At 45.9% G+C, this 16569-nt stretch overlaps 1 protein-coding gene across 1 annotated transcript; it reads left to right on the plus strand.

The window, feature by feature from the left end:
* Positions 1 to 1133: 1133 nt before the first annotated feature.
* Positions 1134 to 14188, plus strand: Ctse (cathepsin E). The gene is made up of 9 exons (XM_029479249.1): positions 1134 to 1318; positions 1851 to 2007; positions 2545 to 2662; positions 3535 to 3653; positions 6771 to 6970; positions 9388 to 9510; positions 10886 to 11027; positions 11127 to 11225; positions 13456 to 14188. Exons 1-9 carry the CDS (start codon positions 1248 to 1250, stop codon positions 13618 to 13620), a joined length of 1194 nt encoding a protein of 397 aa, XP_029335109.1. The 5' UTR covers positions 1134 to 1247; the 3' UTR covers positions 13621 to 14188.
* Positions 14189 to 16569: the final 2381 nt, after the last annotated feature.

Raw genomic sequence — 16569 nt, forward strand, 5'->3', positions numbered from 1 at the left:
CCAGGAAATATAAATGCTAGAGAGGTGTGGTGGCTTTGGGGACAAGGAAAGTCAGTTTTGCGTTTCCCTCCTTTTTTGGATGTTTCTTCAATAATTTGGATCTCACAACAGGTTCAGCCTGGCTTCAGACCCAATTTTGGCTTCTGGCATCAGAGATAAAAGGCAAGGTGCCGGCAGTTTTCCATAACACTAACTGGCACAGACAGCGATAACCCTAACCCAGGCACCCCATTATTTTATAACCAGAGCTCCCTGGGGGTACTGGCGTTCCCATCCCAGCTCAGAAGCCATTGGCTGGAATCCAGTTAAGAAGGTTTGCCCTCCTGTCACCCCTACCTCTCTTAAGTCAGGAAAGTTGAAGGACAATCACGGGGTGGGGTTGATGGTAAGGAAACTTGACTTTCCAACCTCTAGGATCATGAGACAATAGATGCTGCTTAAGCCACTGACTTGTGGTACATTGTTATGGCAGCCCTGGTACACCAACACAGGCTTGCTCCAGACTCGGCTCCTCCCTTGCCTCCTCACTCCCTTCCATACAAACCCCAGAGCCAGATCCGTCAGGTTTAGAATCAGGAAAGCTTGCCCCACAAATCAATAGCCAGACTGTCCCACTCCAGGACCTGTGGTGAGCAAGCACTGGTTTGCTCTGAGTAAGACAAGTTGCTTTGAGAGTCTCTGGAGAAATGCAGGGAGAATATGAAATATGGGAACAAAAGCCTGGCTAATGTTTTGAGCCACAATCCTGCTACACTTATGTCATTTCAGCTTCTGCCCTTCTCGAGTCTTCAACTGAACATTCATAGTAGCAGTTCAACAAGGTGGGACCCTCGTTTACTTTTGCACACTTAGACAATAAACATGGGGTTTCTTACAGTCAATGCTGCATGCCCAAAGAACTTGAAAGAATCTGAGACCTCAACACCCTCATTTTCAGAGAGTGAATACACACACACACACACACACACACACAGAGGGAGAGAGAGAGAGAAAGAGAGAGAGAGATTTTACCCTTAGCTCCCCAAGCATAAGAAAGGGACCCAGGGGCAGACAAGGGACGTCCTATTACACATAGTGTTTACTCTGGGCATGGCTATTGACTCCAGACCTTATCATTGGGTCCTCAGACTGGGCAGGGCAGGTCTGGGCACCAGGAAGAGCCAGTGCCCCTGCCCTGTGATCAAGAGGAAAGAAAGGTGGAAGGGAGATCAGAGCAGAGTAAGAGAGAAGCTGCCCCTTGGACCACAATGAAGCCCCTTCTTGTGCTGCTGCTGCTGCTGCTCCTGGACCTGGCTCAGGCCCAAGAGGCTCTGCACAGGTAAGGCCCTGTCTCCAGCACTAAGTTCAATTGAGGCATCCCCCAACCCCAACCCAGGGCTGCCCCGAGGGAGGAAAGCTAATGAGGAAATGAAAAGAAGAAACTGGGATCTCTCAGGAATCCCTAGAGAAGATTCCCCAGGCCTCTCCTTCCAGTATAGGTGCCTGCCTCAGCTCAAGGGATTTCCCCCTCTGTTGTTCAAAGGTGTGCTGCATAGCTGTGATTTGTGACTCCAAGCCTTCAAATACTTTCCCGAGGGGGCCTGAGCACTGCTATCCACCGGGTCCTTAAGTCAGCCCTCAGACTATAGACTGTGTCCAACCTCCCATTCCCTAAAAAACCTCAAAAGGTCAGTGCCCAGAAGGGAGAGCCATTTCTACTCAAATTCTGAGTCTGCAAGACAGAGCCATTGCTGCTTCTGGCCACACCTGGTCTTGAAGGTTCCCTCCTGGGTCTTGCTGTAGTCAGGCTCTGAATAGGTATAGAGGCAATGGGGGCAGAGATGACCCTTTATTTCCTGATCTTTCTCCAGAGTGCCCCTCAGAAGACATCAGTCCCTTCGGAAGAAACTACGGGCCCAAGGAGAGCTCTCGGAATTCTGGAGGTCTCATAACTTGGACATGACCCGACTCAGCGAGTCCTGTAATGTGTATCCGAGTGTCAATGAGCCCCTCATCAACTACCTGGATGTAAGATTTCTCAAATTGAAGCCTGAGGACACTGGGTGTAGGGAGGAAGGCTGGGGCCTTCAGCAGGGGCCAGGGCTGCATTGGTGGCATTATGATCAGGCATGGATTTGTTTGCTTGGAGGATTCAGACAGTCCCCCAGTCTCTGTCTACTCTGTAAAGCAGGCTTCTAAATGACCCATTGTGCAGGGCTTTCTTTAAGAGGAAAGAGATAAGCATGATATGTGTTCCAAAACAAAAGACCCCTACTGTGTGCCTAGCTGGGCATTTTACTAGCTATTCCTCTGGGCAAAGAACTTGGTTTGCCACACCTCCAGGTCCCTGATGACATTGTGAGGATCAGGATAATGAGAGAAGGATGGAGCCAAGTTTCCTGGGCTATCCTGGGTTTCCTCCCTGGTGATCCTTGCTCTGTTCCTTCCATCCTTTGCCTCCAGCCTTGCCTCTTCTGGGCTTTGTAGATTGTAGCTTGTGGTACTTCATGCTTTAGTGCCCTTCCCCTGCACTCCACCCACACACTCTCTCTCCCTTCCCTACAGATGGAATACTTTGGCACCATCTCCATCGGCACCCCGCCACAGAACTTCACCGTCATCTTTGACACCGGTTCATCCAACCTCTGGGTCCCTTCTGTGTACTGCACCAGCCCAGCATGCAGTAAGTGAACTTGGCAGTGGCGGGAGCTCACTAGGCTAAGATGGTACCTTGTGGCATAGAGAGACTCAGGTTCCCTCCACTTATCTTCCCTGCCATACTGGCTTCCTCTTCCTATATCTGTTTGTTGTGCCTGAGCCAGGAACAGACAAGAAAGGCAACTACCAGTTAAGATAATAACCTTCATGTTCATTAGAATTGATGGAGAGAAAATTAGCCATTAGGACTTGGTGACTCACTTCCTTTCGAACACCCAAAGGAACATGGGGGAAAGTTCCTTCGGTCTGTACCTGAACCAATAGCTAGATTGAATTCTAAGGAAAACTGTGCTCCTGCTCCAGGGAGGCCCTGATGCATTGGCTCCCTTGAAGGTGTTGCTCATGGGACACAGTGGTGTAGGTGTGTCCATTTGACCAGAGGTAATGTAGGGGCTACATAGAGGTTGGAAACAGAAGCCCTAAACAGAGAAAGCTTGTTCTGTGTGGGACACATCTCAAGGACAGAAGCTCTTTGAAATTCTGACAACAGACATTGTCAAGGTCAGGTGAAGAAGTAGGAGTGATTTCCTAGAGTAGTAATTGAAACTTGGTGTGGGTCGGGCCCACACTGATGGCTGAGGCTGCTGCTGGCGCCTGGTGGACGGTGCTTATCTTGTGTCTATGAAGTCACTGTGACTAACCAGGTTTGTCCAGGGACAAATATTTGCCCCTGGTTAGAACACACCTGTGGCTAGGGAACACAGCAGCTCACTAGTCAAAGGCCATGATATGCCTGTCTAGGAAGCCCCATCTTCAACCTAGTGTGGGGAGCAGAGGGGAGCCACTCCGTCCCCCTGGGATGGGGTGGAAGACTCAAGCAGCATTCTTGCTTTCCAGAGGCACACCCAGTGTTCCATCCATCGCAGTCCGACACATACACGGAGGTAGGGAATCATTTCTCCATCCAGTATGGTACCGGGAGCCTGACAGGAATCATTGGAGCTGATCAAGTCTCTGTGAGTACAATCCCCAATAGAGAATGGGCCACCCGGATGGGTGAGTATTATTCTCGCTCTAGCATGATCCAAAGGCCAGCAAAGCTTAGTCTTCATCAGCATCTCTTCCAAACTTTGAACATGGGATATATGATTAACTGAAAAAGGGCTGCTAACTGAAATCTCTCTTTTCTTCTCTGTCCCCCTCCTCCCATTAAACCTGGTGCATATCTTTCTAGGCCCTTATGACATGTGTGGGGTCTGAGTACTTTAGTGAGCTGGTCATCAAATAATATAAAGCAAAGCAAATATGTCAATGGCCTTAATTATTCTCTTTAGGGTAGTAGGTCTCCTTAAAATATGTTTAAGTGGGTTGGATAGATGGCTCAGTGGTTAAGAGCACAGACTGCTCTTCCAAAAGACCCCGGTTCAATCCCCAGTACCCACTGTCAGCTCATATCTGTCTGTAGCTTCAGTTCCAGCAGATCCAGGACTCAGACACAAGTGCAGGAAAACACCAATGCAAATAAAAAGAAATCAATACAAGAAAAAGAAATCACTAAAGACAATTAAAAAAAAAACAATTTAAGTAAAGCCAGCTATTGTGGCACACACCTTTAATCCCAGAACTTGGAAAGCTGCAGCCTATTGATCTCTAAGTTCGAGGCCAGCCTAGCCTACATAGAGAGTTCCAGGCCAGCTAAAGACTACGTAGTGAAACCCTGTCTCCAAATTTGAAAAAAGTTTCAGTAACGTCTTCTTATCAGAAAAATGTTTTTTTATGTAAAATTATATAAATAAAGCAGAGCTATCGGTTAAAATTTTACATGCATATGTAAATACATATTATGTGTATATATTACAGTATAAATAACCACTTGGAAGGCTGCACGTCAGCCTGATAATTGTAGTAAGTCTGGAGAGCAGGGAGGAGACTGAGATCTACAGGAGGTGGGCTCTGGCATACAGCTTCTCGCCTCTCTGCTAGCTGCCCTGAACAGAGCAGAGAGCAGCCAAGCCCATAGCAACTTCAGCTGCAATGGCCTCTCCTTCAGCACTTCTGGCTCTGGAGCAGGTGCCCATTTGCCTCTATGGCAGTGTCAGCTTCTACTGTGAAGCATTCCTTCACTGAATATAGAGGACACCGTGGTGCCAGTCCATCCCCACAGGCTGCAGCTGGCATCTTTCCCACTTGGCATGTAGCTTCCCTCTGCTGCCTCATCTGTAGACCTCAGGCTGCAACCCTAGGTTAGCAACCACATCCTAAGTGCACTCCCAGCCGGCATCTGCAACTGTATAAAGCCAAGTACCTAACACATATATAGCACATAAGCACACAGATTAGTGCAGTTCATGCAGCCTGAAATGTAAAGATCAGAAAACCAGTGATCTAAGCTGCGGTTTGGAGTAACAAACACTAAGGAACGAGCTGTTAATAAACAGGCGCAAGCCAAACCCAAGGGAAAGAAATCACGTAGAGAAGGACAGGGCATCGGTACAATAGGGAATCCACACTATAAACATAGAGCCGGGCGTGGTGGCGCACGCCTTTGAGCCCAGCATTTGGGAGGCAGAGGCAGGCAGATTTCTGAGTTCAAGGTCAGCCTGGTCTACAAAGTGAGTTCCAGGACAGCCAGGGCTACACAGAGAATCCTGTCTCGAAAAACAAACAAGCAAACACAAAACAAAACAAAATCAACTACGTCACAGATTAACTGTTTGCAAAGAGCAACCAAATTGGTAACCCTCTGGCATAACTAATCCAGAAAAATGAAGGAAACACAATGACCTTGACAACCTCAAAACAAGATATCAAAAATTGCTTTATATTGATACACTACAATAATTTTAAACTGATGACTATCAAAACTGATACAATAAAATAGAAATGATTAATAATCTGGTATCTATTTTAAGTGGTGATTCTGCTATTAAAACAACAACAAAACAAAACAAAACAAAAACCCCACTTCCCACAAGGAAGTGACAGATCCATCTTCCAGAGAGTTGATAGAATTCCTTCCTAACTTCATCAGAACAACTATGATAACAAAATGTGAAAAGATTCTTGTACTCACTGGGACTTGCTAGACATAGTGGCACAGGCCTTTAATCTCTGCATTCAGTGGGCAGAGGCAGGCAGACCTCTATGACTGTCAGGCCAGTCTGGTCCACATAGGGAATTTTAGGACAGCCGAGACTATGTAGTGAGACCCTGTCTTAATCAGTCACCCAGTGCAGTGAGCAAAGTGCTTGTCTAGTGTACGCAAAGCCCAGAATTGCATCCCCAGGACCACATAAACTGGACAGGTGATACATATGTATAATCCCAGCACCCAGGTGACAGAGGCAAGAGGGTCAGAAGTTGAAGATTTCCTCTGTTGCATAGTATGCTCTGTGCTAGCCTGGGCTATACTAGATCCTGTGGAAATATGTAATGTGTTCACCAGAGGAAGTACCAATGCACCATTATTGATAATCAAACATTGGAAACAGCCCAGCTATCCTCCCATAGTATAAGGCAGTGTTTCTCAGCCTGTGGGTAGCAACCTCTTTGGATCAATTTGTAACAATGAAAATATAACCCATACACACACACACACACACACACACACACACACACACACACACATATATATAATGTAATATATGTAATATGTGTGTGTGTATTTACATTATGATCCACAACAGTAGCAAAATTACAGTTACAAAGTAGCAGCGAAAATGTCATGGCAGGTGGTCATCACAACATGAGAAACTGTATTAAAGGTTGCCCCAGTAGTAGGAAGGTTGATGACCACAAAAATAGGCAAAACCAATGTTGCTTGACAGATGAGTCACTCTTGAGGGATACAAAGACTGGCAGGGTATATGAAAGGCCTGCTGGGGCTTTGGAATGTCCTGTCTTATTTCAGAAGGGTTACATAAGAATGTGGACTGTTATTAAAAAATAGACACTCATGTTTTCTGCATTACATTATATTTTGATTTTTAAAGTCACATGAAGAAAGTCCAAGAGTGGGATTATAGTAAAAATCCGTGTGCCTATTTCCCCAGGAGGCTGAGAAAGGAAGATCTTGCTTCACCCGGGAATCTGAGACCCTCCTCCAACTAACCTTTGTGCAATTCTCCCTTCAGGTGGAAGGGCTGACTGTGGTTGGCCAGCAGTTTGGAGAAAGTGTCAAGGAGCCAGGCCAGACCTTTGTGAATGCAGAGTTTGATGGGATTCTAGGTCTGGGATACCCCTCATTGGCTGCTGGAGGAGTGACCCCGGTGTTTGACAACATGATGGCCCAGAACCTTGTGGCTCTACCTATGTTTTCTGTCTACTTGAGCAGGTGAGGCCAGTCAAATCACCTAGGTCCAATCAGTGAATGACTACAGGCAGATGGCCTGGTACATAAGACTTCATGGTTCTAAAGCCCATGAATCTCTCGAATCTCTTCCTTGGCATATGATGTATATGATCTTGAGGAAAAAAAATACTGAAGCTCTTTGGATTTCAAGGAAATGGGGTTTGCCTCATAAAAGAGTTGAGTTGAGCACTTTACAATCTAGCACGGTGAGTTAAAGTTATAGACCATTGCAATTGGCTAGTGATTTATTTGATCATTAAATTCTAAGGTCCTTTATATGCCAAGTGTGACAGTAGACACCAAAACACAAGGAAACAAGAGTAATCTCTGTGGTTGGGAGAGAAGGAAAATATTAACCAGCAAGATGATACTAAAAGTAGCTTCTACATTAGGGCGAGGAAAGGAAACTGTAGTATAGCAGAATAGTAGAATATCACTTGGTCTTTGGAAGGAAAACCAGTGAGGGATGCAGTGTGCAGGAGAGGACTTACCTAGCAAACACAAGGCTCCGGGTTCACTCTCCAATGCCTCACAGACATGTGCTAGAACACAGATTATGCTAAATGAACTAAGCCAGTAGCCCAAAGGACAGATATGTGAGGTACCTAGAACTGAATTCATAGGCAGAAAGTGCAGTGGTGGTTGCGATGGGGTAGAGGGATAAATAGGAAAGGGGTTCTCGCTTGATGAGTCTCAGTTCTACACTGTGAAAATGTTCTGGAGAACGGCTTCCCAGGAATGAAAATCTGAAGTGCACACTCAAAAAATGGTTAAGCTTGTTCTATCTTATGGCTGTACTGCCACGAGTTTTAAAGATGCACACACTACAGTTAAAAAGAGCATGGAGCTCACTGCTCTAGCCTGGGGTGCAGAGGAAGTCACTTTCCTACCTACACAGAAAGATTTACCTTTCCCACTCTGGCCTGGCCTGGCCTGAGCTCGCCATGTTCCAGTGTAAGTCCCCTTTCCCTGTCCCCCTCCCACATCAGAAGTTCCCGGAGTGGCTGCAGCTGGGACCAGGCCTGGGTAGGGTTTTGATTGAGCCCCCACTGTTAGAACTCCTATTTCCCCTGCAGAGGCTCCTGATCTACCTGCTAAAGAAGTGTGCCGCTCTGGTCAGTAGCAAGGCCAGCATAGCCTGAAGCTAAGTCTGCATGTTTGTCTCCCAGGGCCTAGGGTTCCTCGGGCAAATGTGAGGCTGATGTGAGAATTCAACAAGATTGGGTGCAGTGGGAATTTTGGTTTCTTCAAAGACAGAAATGTCAGCGGAATCTGTTTTCATTTTAATCCCTGGTGTGGCATATGGGACTGCTTTAGATTGTCCACAGCAGCCAACTATGATTTACCCAATGCATGGTCTAGAAGGGGCATGATTTTGCCAGCTGCAGATAGCTTCTGCAGGTATATGATGTTTGAAATTCTGGAGACTCTTGAGAGGGTATAGAAGCTGCTGCTGGTGGTGGTTGCTGCTGATGCAGTTTGTCAAGTAGTCATGCACAAAGGATCACAAGAAGGAAAAATTAGATAGCCTGATTGCGAAGATCGAGCTTGTCCCAAGGAACTCTATGCCCCTAATCAGCAGGAAGTAGTCTAACAATATCACTGACCCCTTTCCTCTCAACCTTCTTTCTCTCTACCTAATTCTTGGGGTGGGGGCGAATGGAAGGGTGAAATGGGGGTGGAGAAGAGTGGCAGGAAAAGGAACCTATAAAGTAGCCAAAAGTTGGCTTACTATCAGGTGGTTAGATTGCTAGAACCCAGCAAGCAAGTGTTCTACCCCTTAGCTACGTTCTCAGTCCCCAATAAACCTGAAATTCTCTACAGACATATACTTCCTTCCCTACTGCTACTCTGTCCTGCAGCGCCCCAGGCTTAGTATCTTTCCTCCTGGAAATGCCCTCCTTCTCCAGAATCCTCCTAAATCCCAGCTTATAACCTGAGAAATAACCACCAAAGAAAATTAGCCGATAGTAAAGCCCCAGTAAGACATGGTGCTTTCAAATTATCTTTTCTGAAGAAGTGGATATGGTAGAAACCCCAGACACCACAGCATCAATGGCAGGGAAGATACTGTGAGAAAGAGTATTTTGGGGGCATCCTCAGTTGCACAGTGTTTGTACCCAACACTTGAAACACCCAACACCCAAGATAGTCCTGACCTTAGATCTAGAGTTCAGATACTCCCTACCTCCTGAACTTTTTATCCAAGAAGCAGGGGATATGCATAGGGTGTTAGACAGAATTGATCCTATCTTTGATCCCCAAAGACTCAGGCTACCTAGGTAGTTTCTGCCTACTTTGCCACCAGATGTGAGTGCCCAGACATGCAACAAAGGGGCCCTGAACTCCTGTCTGTGTTTCCAGAGGCCATTTCTTGACAACCCTTTCTCTCTGCGTAGTGACCCTCAAGGTGGCTCAGGCAGTGAGCTGACTTTCGGAGGCTATGACCCCTCTCATTTCTCTGGGAGCCTCAACTGGATCCCAGTCACCAAGCAAGCCTATTGGCAGATTGCCCTGGATGGGTGAGTATTCTCTAGATAGTAGCTATGGTTGAATGGAAGAGTGGCCACAACTCAAACTGGATTAACTGGGTGATGCTGCAGGACACTAGAGCAGATGCTGGGAGCCTCACATCTGGACTGGAGATGTGAAAACACACAGGAAGGACAAGAGGGGCAGCTTCCTTCTGTGTACATTTAGCTGGCCTCCCTCTGACTCACACAACCAGCTATCCTGTCTTCAAGCAGCCTTAATTGATACACAAGGCAAGGGCTGAGCACCAGGGAAAAGACACTGGTTATCTGAACTCAAAGCCTGTATGGAATATGAGGTGTGGTCCCAAATCACCACCACACAAAATGCATGTGGTCAGTGTTCTGAAAGCCACCAGTATGGCCAGCCAACAGTGCAAGATGTCTCTGTCTGAAGACCACTCATGTTTTGTGGAGACAATGACTCTGAAACTGAGCCTTGAAAGCCATGCTTGGCATGAAGCAAATGGGGAAGCAGCATTGCGTACCTGATAGATAGATATATGGCCAGCCCAGTGCTAGAAACGGGGGCAGTTTAGGGAGAACAGTCTAGTTTCTGTTCCTCAGATGATCTGGATAAAAAGTGAAACAGCTCCAACTCGTTGTAGCTCCTGACGCTTTTCCGACTGAGATTTACCTATTTATGCTCATGAGATCGCTTTAAGGAATCTCGGTCCGTTTGCGTGGTTTTTTATTTTTTGAGGCAAGATCTTCCCATGTAGCCCCAGCTATCCTAGAACGCTCAGGATCCTGTCAGCCTCCTGCATGCTGGGGTTACAGGTGTCCCCACCATGCCCAGCTCTCCATCTGCATTTCTGAATGAAAACTGAGCACAGTAGAAAATTCAAGAATGTATTTCAGTGTGTATGTGTGTGTGTGTGTGTGTGTGTGTTCATGTGCTTGTGCATACTTGATCATGAATTAAATGTATTCCTGCCCTAAATCTCAGTCAATAAAAGCAAGTTGAGTCAGGTATAATGGCTCATGCCTATAATTCCAGCATCCATGAGGACTGCTATGGGTTTGAGATTAGCCTGGACAGGGTGAAGATGTTTTAAAAAGAAGCAAGTTGGCCAGGCATAGTGGTGCATGCCTTTAATCGCAGCACCTGGGAGACAAAGGCAGGTGGATCTCTGAATTCAAGGCCAGTTTATATAGTGAGTTCCAGAACCACCAAAGCTATGCAGAGAGACCCTATCTCAAACAAACAAATATGCTAGTTGAAATAAGCTACTACTCCTGTGGTAGAAGAGATCAAAGAGAACACCATTATTGTGACCTAATAAAGTAAAGGGCCCCAGAGAGAGCGCAGGAATGGCCAAGGATCATGTGTTAACCGTGGGACCATGGGACTCTTTGTCCTCAGAATCCAGGTGGGAGACACTGTGATGTTCTGCTCCGAAGGCTGCCAGGCCATCGTGGACACAGGGACCTCTCTCATCACTGGTCCCCCCAACAAGATCAAACAGCTTCAAGAGGCCATTGGGGCCACACCCATTGATGGAGAAGTGAGTGTCTACTGAGGGTGGAGGATGGTAGAGGAACAGAAGATCCTGTCCTTGTCTGGGGAGAGAGTGGGGGTCTGAGTTGATCCTTCTCTGTTTTAGTATGCAGTGGATTGTGCCACTCTCGACACGATGCCAAACGTTACCTTCCTCATCAACGGGGTTTCATACACCCTCAGTCCAACTGACTACATCCTGCCGGTAAGGGCTGTTTCCTTATTCTGTGAGTCACAGGACCCTCCCCACGTGCACCTGCCACTTCCCCCTTCAAAGTCATCTACATGAGGCTACCACTCTTCCAAGGCTCCTCCCAGCCAGTTCAGAGGATGCCGATGTGGCATTCTCTCTGAGAGAGATGAAGCTGCCTGTGGTAGAAACGCCTGGACTTCTAGTTTCCAGTTCTGCTATGAAGCAGCAGCTACTCAGGTACAAGACACTTAAGGGGGATTTCTGATATTGCCATGAGGAATTTATCAACAAACACATTAATCCTCCCCACTACCGGTATGCAACTGGAGATGTTATTATCCTATTATACATGGGAGGAAGCTAAGATCCTCAGAGTTAAATAAATGCTTCAGATCTGACTGCTGGGGTTGGAGAGATGGATCAGCAGTTAAGAGCACTTGGATGCTCTTCCAGGGGACCACAATTGAGTTCTGCACCTGCATGTATGGCTCACAAACCATATGTAACTCCAGCTCCAGGAAATCAAATGCCCTCTTCTGATTTCTGTGGGACACACTCATGCATGTGCACAGATATTGCACACATACACATAAAAGTTTTTTCTTAAGATTTATGAATTTATTTTATTTATGTAAGCACACTGTAGCTGTCTTCAGACACACCAGAAGAGGGCATCATGTCTTACTACATGGTTGTGAACCACCATGTGGTTACTGGGAATTGAACTCAGGACCTCTGGAAAAGCAGTCAGTGCTCTTAACCGCTGAGACATCTCTACAGCTCCCCACACAAAAATTTTTAAAGAGTGACTTTAAAAAAGATAATGAGCTGCTTAAGGAGGGGCCACCATTTAAATTACCTTTCTTCAAGGTAAAACATGTCTTTTATTGCAATGATTCCCAAGTTCTGAGGGGGAGGGGGAGGTGAAAGTCTGTACATTTTGGAAACCTCAGGTCATTTCCCATCCCCCAGGGCCTAGGTTTTGATGTTGTGCTTCTTTGGCAACACACTTTAATGTGTTGATCTTTAAGCAGAGTCTCCTATAACATCAGGATCTGTGTCAGCATCAAGATGCCAAGGTAGAAGGTGACCTTCACCTTATCCTTCCCAAAGCCACCCAATGTAAACAGACAGCCAAACAAACACAAGCACTTGCTCTAAGGCATAGCTTCATGGTAAAGCTCTCAAGCTCTAGGGACAGTCTGGAACAGCCTCTGCAGACACCATGCTGAGCACATACCACTGTTGAAACTGAGCCCTGCTCTTCAGTCTCAGTCCCTTTGCCATGCTACTTTGGACCCTAGGACTTAAGTCTTAGTAGACAGAATGCAGTTCTGCAACAGTGGCTCTCAAGGACATGACATCACCCTCCAGCTGTGCCCCCTCTGGGATTCTGGGGGATGCCCAGCTCCTTTACTCTCCTACTTTTATCCAACAAGAGGCTCTGCTGGTAACCACACCCTGGCCCTACCTGCCAGGTTTTAATCAGGGGATCTCAGCCCGTAAAGGATGCTGGGATAGCTTTGAATTGTATCCCAGTCCTCTCACAAGGCTGTGGCTTTCCCACCTCTTCATCAGCAACTTTGAGTGTCAGATGGTTGTTGGGAAGACCACACCTGCCTGATAGAACTCAAATCTATCTAAACTGAAAAATAAGACTGAAAGACAGGAGTGGCGGTGAATGTCTAACCATCCCAGTGGAGTAGAGGCAGGAAAGTGAGTTCTAGGCAACAGAGGTTACAGAATGTCTCCCCCCCCCCCCGCGCCGCCAAAAAAAAAAAAAGATTGGGGGAGTTTACAGTCCCTTCTTGTGTCTCAGAGAGCCCACTCAAATGCTTCTTTCCCCAGATGTGAAGAAGGAAGCGGTAGTAGCTAGCCATTGATAGAACAGCTATTAAGTCAAGCTCCCCTTGAAACTAAACCAGATTGGGTTTAAACCAATGCGTTCTAACGCCAAACCTTCTGCAGTAAGGTTCTGTTTCCATGTTTCCAGTTATGAACTGATGGTAGAGTATGGCCATAAAAACATACAGTTCTCAGAATTGTAGAACACCCATAATGAAGGGAGCAAGCATACCCTGTACTGAGCAAGCTGGAATAGGGGCAGGAAATGAGAGAAAGCCCTCCAGCCACAACCGTGGCACTCAGCAACAACCCAAGGCCATTGCACGGCCAGCACCACCAACAGTACAGTTCCCAGGACTACATCCATTGTCCCCTGTCTGTTTCTTTTGTGCCCTAGGACTTGGTGGAAGGAATGCAGTTCTGTGGCAGTGGCTTTCAAGGACTTGACATTCCACCTCCAGCTGGGCCCCTCTGGATCCTGGGGGATGTCTTCATCCGACAGTTCTACTCAGTCTTTGATCGTGGAAATAACCAAGTGGGATTGGCCCCCGCAGTTCCCTGAAGAGGGATGTATGCCTACATATGGATGCCTGATACCTATTTAACCTGTTAGATACCTTTGTAACTATCAAAACCGTCATTTCCCATGGGGTATAGCCACCCCAGAGTATTCAGACCAATCAAAGCATAAGAGTGCACCCCACTCACTGCCCGCACACACACACACACACACATACAACCTCTACCATCACCACGATGAAAGAAGTTCTGTCTATAGTCTTCATTGCTTATTGTTGACTTTCTATTATGGAAATCTCTAAACATGCACACAGTAGACATGATGGCAAGATAAATACCCACACACCTCTGCCTCAGGTCACAACCCATCCATGTGTGGCCCAGCCACTCTATCTTCCATCCCTCTGGTTCCACGCCTCTAGATTTGGAAGCAGATTCTAAGCACCAGGTCATTTTATCTAATGTCTAATATCGTTACAAATCAGAATTTAAATTTCTCACCCTCTCATAAATGTGGACCTGTTTTTACAGTTGGTTTATTTGTATCAGGATTAAAACCAGATCCATAACTGGACAAAAAAAGCCCATAAATTGAATTGACTTGAAATATCTCTTAAGTCTCTTTTCTTCTACAGAATTTCCCACACTCAGAATTTTGCCAGTTGGAACAAGGCATGGTGATATTTGTTCCACCTATAATCTCAGCCTATAATCAAGTCCTATAATCTCAGCACTCAGGAAGCTGAGGCAGGAGGACCACTTTATGTCAAGGCTACATAACAAGCTCCAGGCCAACCAAGACCATACAGCAAGACTTGATCTCAGAAAAAGACAAAGGAAAAGAATTTGAGTGTATAGCAGGAATTGGGAGCTATCATTTGACATGGATGTCTACAGCCATCCTTCCTAGGAAACAGTAGTTAGAACTAGAGGCCTTGATTCATGGCAAAAACATGTTGCATAGATGGCACTGGTACTTCTGCTGTATCCCATTAGGAGACCGCTAATGCTGGGTGTCTCTCCACAGGTCATGTTAAGGTGGATGAGTGAGTTTAAGGCTGTCAGCCTTCACCGGGTAATACAAAAGTTTCTGTCAGCAGACACTGTGGTCACACTGAACCTCTCTCGTTGGTTAGGGTTTCTGCAATTCTGTTCCCCCCTCCCCCATAAAAATAACCTTCCTTCATCCTCCTTCTGCTCGATGTGAAGTATATCTCATATACAAAAAAGATAACTGCCTGAGACCTTCCTTCCTGCCTTACTTACCAGTTGTCAGAAATAATGAGCAGGTACTATGGCAAAGGGGAATGGATTTAAACCTCTGCTCTAACCTCTGCTTTTGATGCTCAATTTTCAATGACCCTTTAAGTTATTTCCTGTGAAATTTCCCATCCCATCTCATACACTTCCACCCTATCAGGTAACCTCAACTGTTGTCCCAAAGAGTTCTCTGTGCCATGACTATAAAGTTCACTATAAATGAAAATAATTGGTAGACTACCTGACTTGAAGAAGGGTAGGGAAAGTGCCTGAAATATGTCCTGGGGATTCCCAGGGAGAAAATGAACTGGAGGCCAACTTCATTCTGGAGACACCACTTGCTTTCCTCTTCCTCCCTTTCCTCTTCGATGCTTTTAAGACAGAATCTACAATCTTATTCTTATAAAATGCAGTAAGTATTCCATGACCCTGGAATTATCTCAAGTTGTTGATAACTAAACAACTAAAGAGAGGCTCTTTAGTTGTTTAGTTTTTTAACTAAAGAGAGGGCCAGCAGGATGGCTCAATGAGTAAAGATGCTTGTTCCCAAACCTGATGATCCGTGTTCAATTCCCAGAACCCACATGGTAGAAGAAGAGATCTGCTCCTCCAAGTTGTTCTCTAATATCTGTATTATTGCTCTGTGGCTGTGTGCACGCGTGCGCATGCACACACACACACACACACACTATAAACTGGCATCATTATTGGTATGCGATGTTTTTATTTCTACACAGAAGCAATCATGGGCTACGTATTCTCTAAATTGCTGACTTTCTTTTAGAATATGGAGGCTAAGGCAGGAAGTCAGTGAGTTCAAGGCCAGCATGCACTACACATCAAGACACTGTCTTAAAAAAAAATTGGAGGACCTGGAGAGAATGGGGGAAGAGGGTAAATCCAGGGGAGTTCTTGACACTGCAGATAGTTCCATCTTCCAACATTTCTCTGCTGTCTGTATATCACATCTTCTCTCGAGCTCATTTGGTTCTTTGAGGTTTTGTTCAATCTAAAACAATAAATACTTGGTTTATGCCAGGACCTATGGGGTTCTCTGAGACATGCAAGGTCTCTAGGACAGGCCCACTCTGTCACTTACAGGCAGGAGAAATGAAGGACACACCCAAGGCTGAGGTAGATAGTTACCCTGGATGCACACTGGCATTCTGCCTTTTGTGACAGGTGTGTACATACTTTTTGTTTTGTGTTTATAGATTGTATTCATTTCATTTGTTTTATTACCTTGTGGATTTGCGGTTTATTTAGGACAGCTTGTTGTCCCAAACCAACTGCCCAAGGATGAGATTAGATGGGTTAATAATGTGCGTTCTGGGACTGGCGAGATGGCTCAGCGGGTAAGAGCAATGACTGCTCTTCCGAAGGTCCGGAGTTCAAATCCCAACAAAGAGAGGGCCAGCAGGATGGCTCAATGAATAAAGATGCTTGTTCCCAAGCCCGATGACCTGTGTTCAATTCCCAGAACCCACATGGTGGCTCACAACCATCCATAATGAGATCTGATGCCCTCTTCTAGTGTCACAGAAGACAGCTGAAGTGTACTTATGTACAATAATAAATCTTTAGGCCAGAGTGAGCAAGGTCAACCGGAGTGAGCAGAGGTCCTAAAAATTCAATTCCTAACAACCATTTGTACAGTTATAGTGCACTCACATACATAAAATAAATAAATAAATAATTGAAAGAGAGAGAGAGAGAGAGAGAGAGAGAGAGA

Source organism: Mus caroli, chromosome 1, assembly GCF_900094665.2.
Source record: "Mus caroli chromosome 1, CAROLI_EIJ_v1.1, whole genome shotgun sequence".
In the NCBI taxonomy this organism is placed as follows: Eukaryota; Metazoa; Chordata; class Mammalia; order Rodentia; family Muridae; genus Mus; species Mus caroli.

Bases quoted from the DNA above. Each gene is read 5' to 3' on its own strand.
- Ctse (XM_029479249.1), top strand. From the start codon at position 1,248: ATGAAGCCCCTTCTTGTGCTGCTGCTGCTGCTGCTCCTGGACCTGGCT. The intron at 2,663-3,534 runs GTAAGTGAACTT...CTTGCTTTCCAG, and splicing joins CTGCACCAGCCCAGCATGCA to AGGCACACCCAGTGTTCCAT. The intron at 6,971-9,387 runs GTGAGGCCAGTC...CTCTCTGCGTAG, and splicing joins TTTTCTGTCTACTTGAGCAG to TGACCCTCAAGGTGGCTCAG.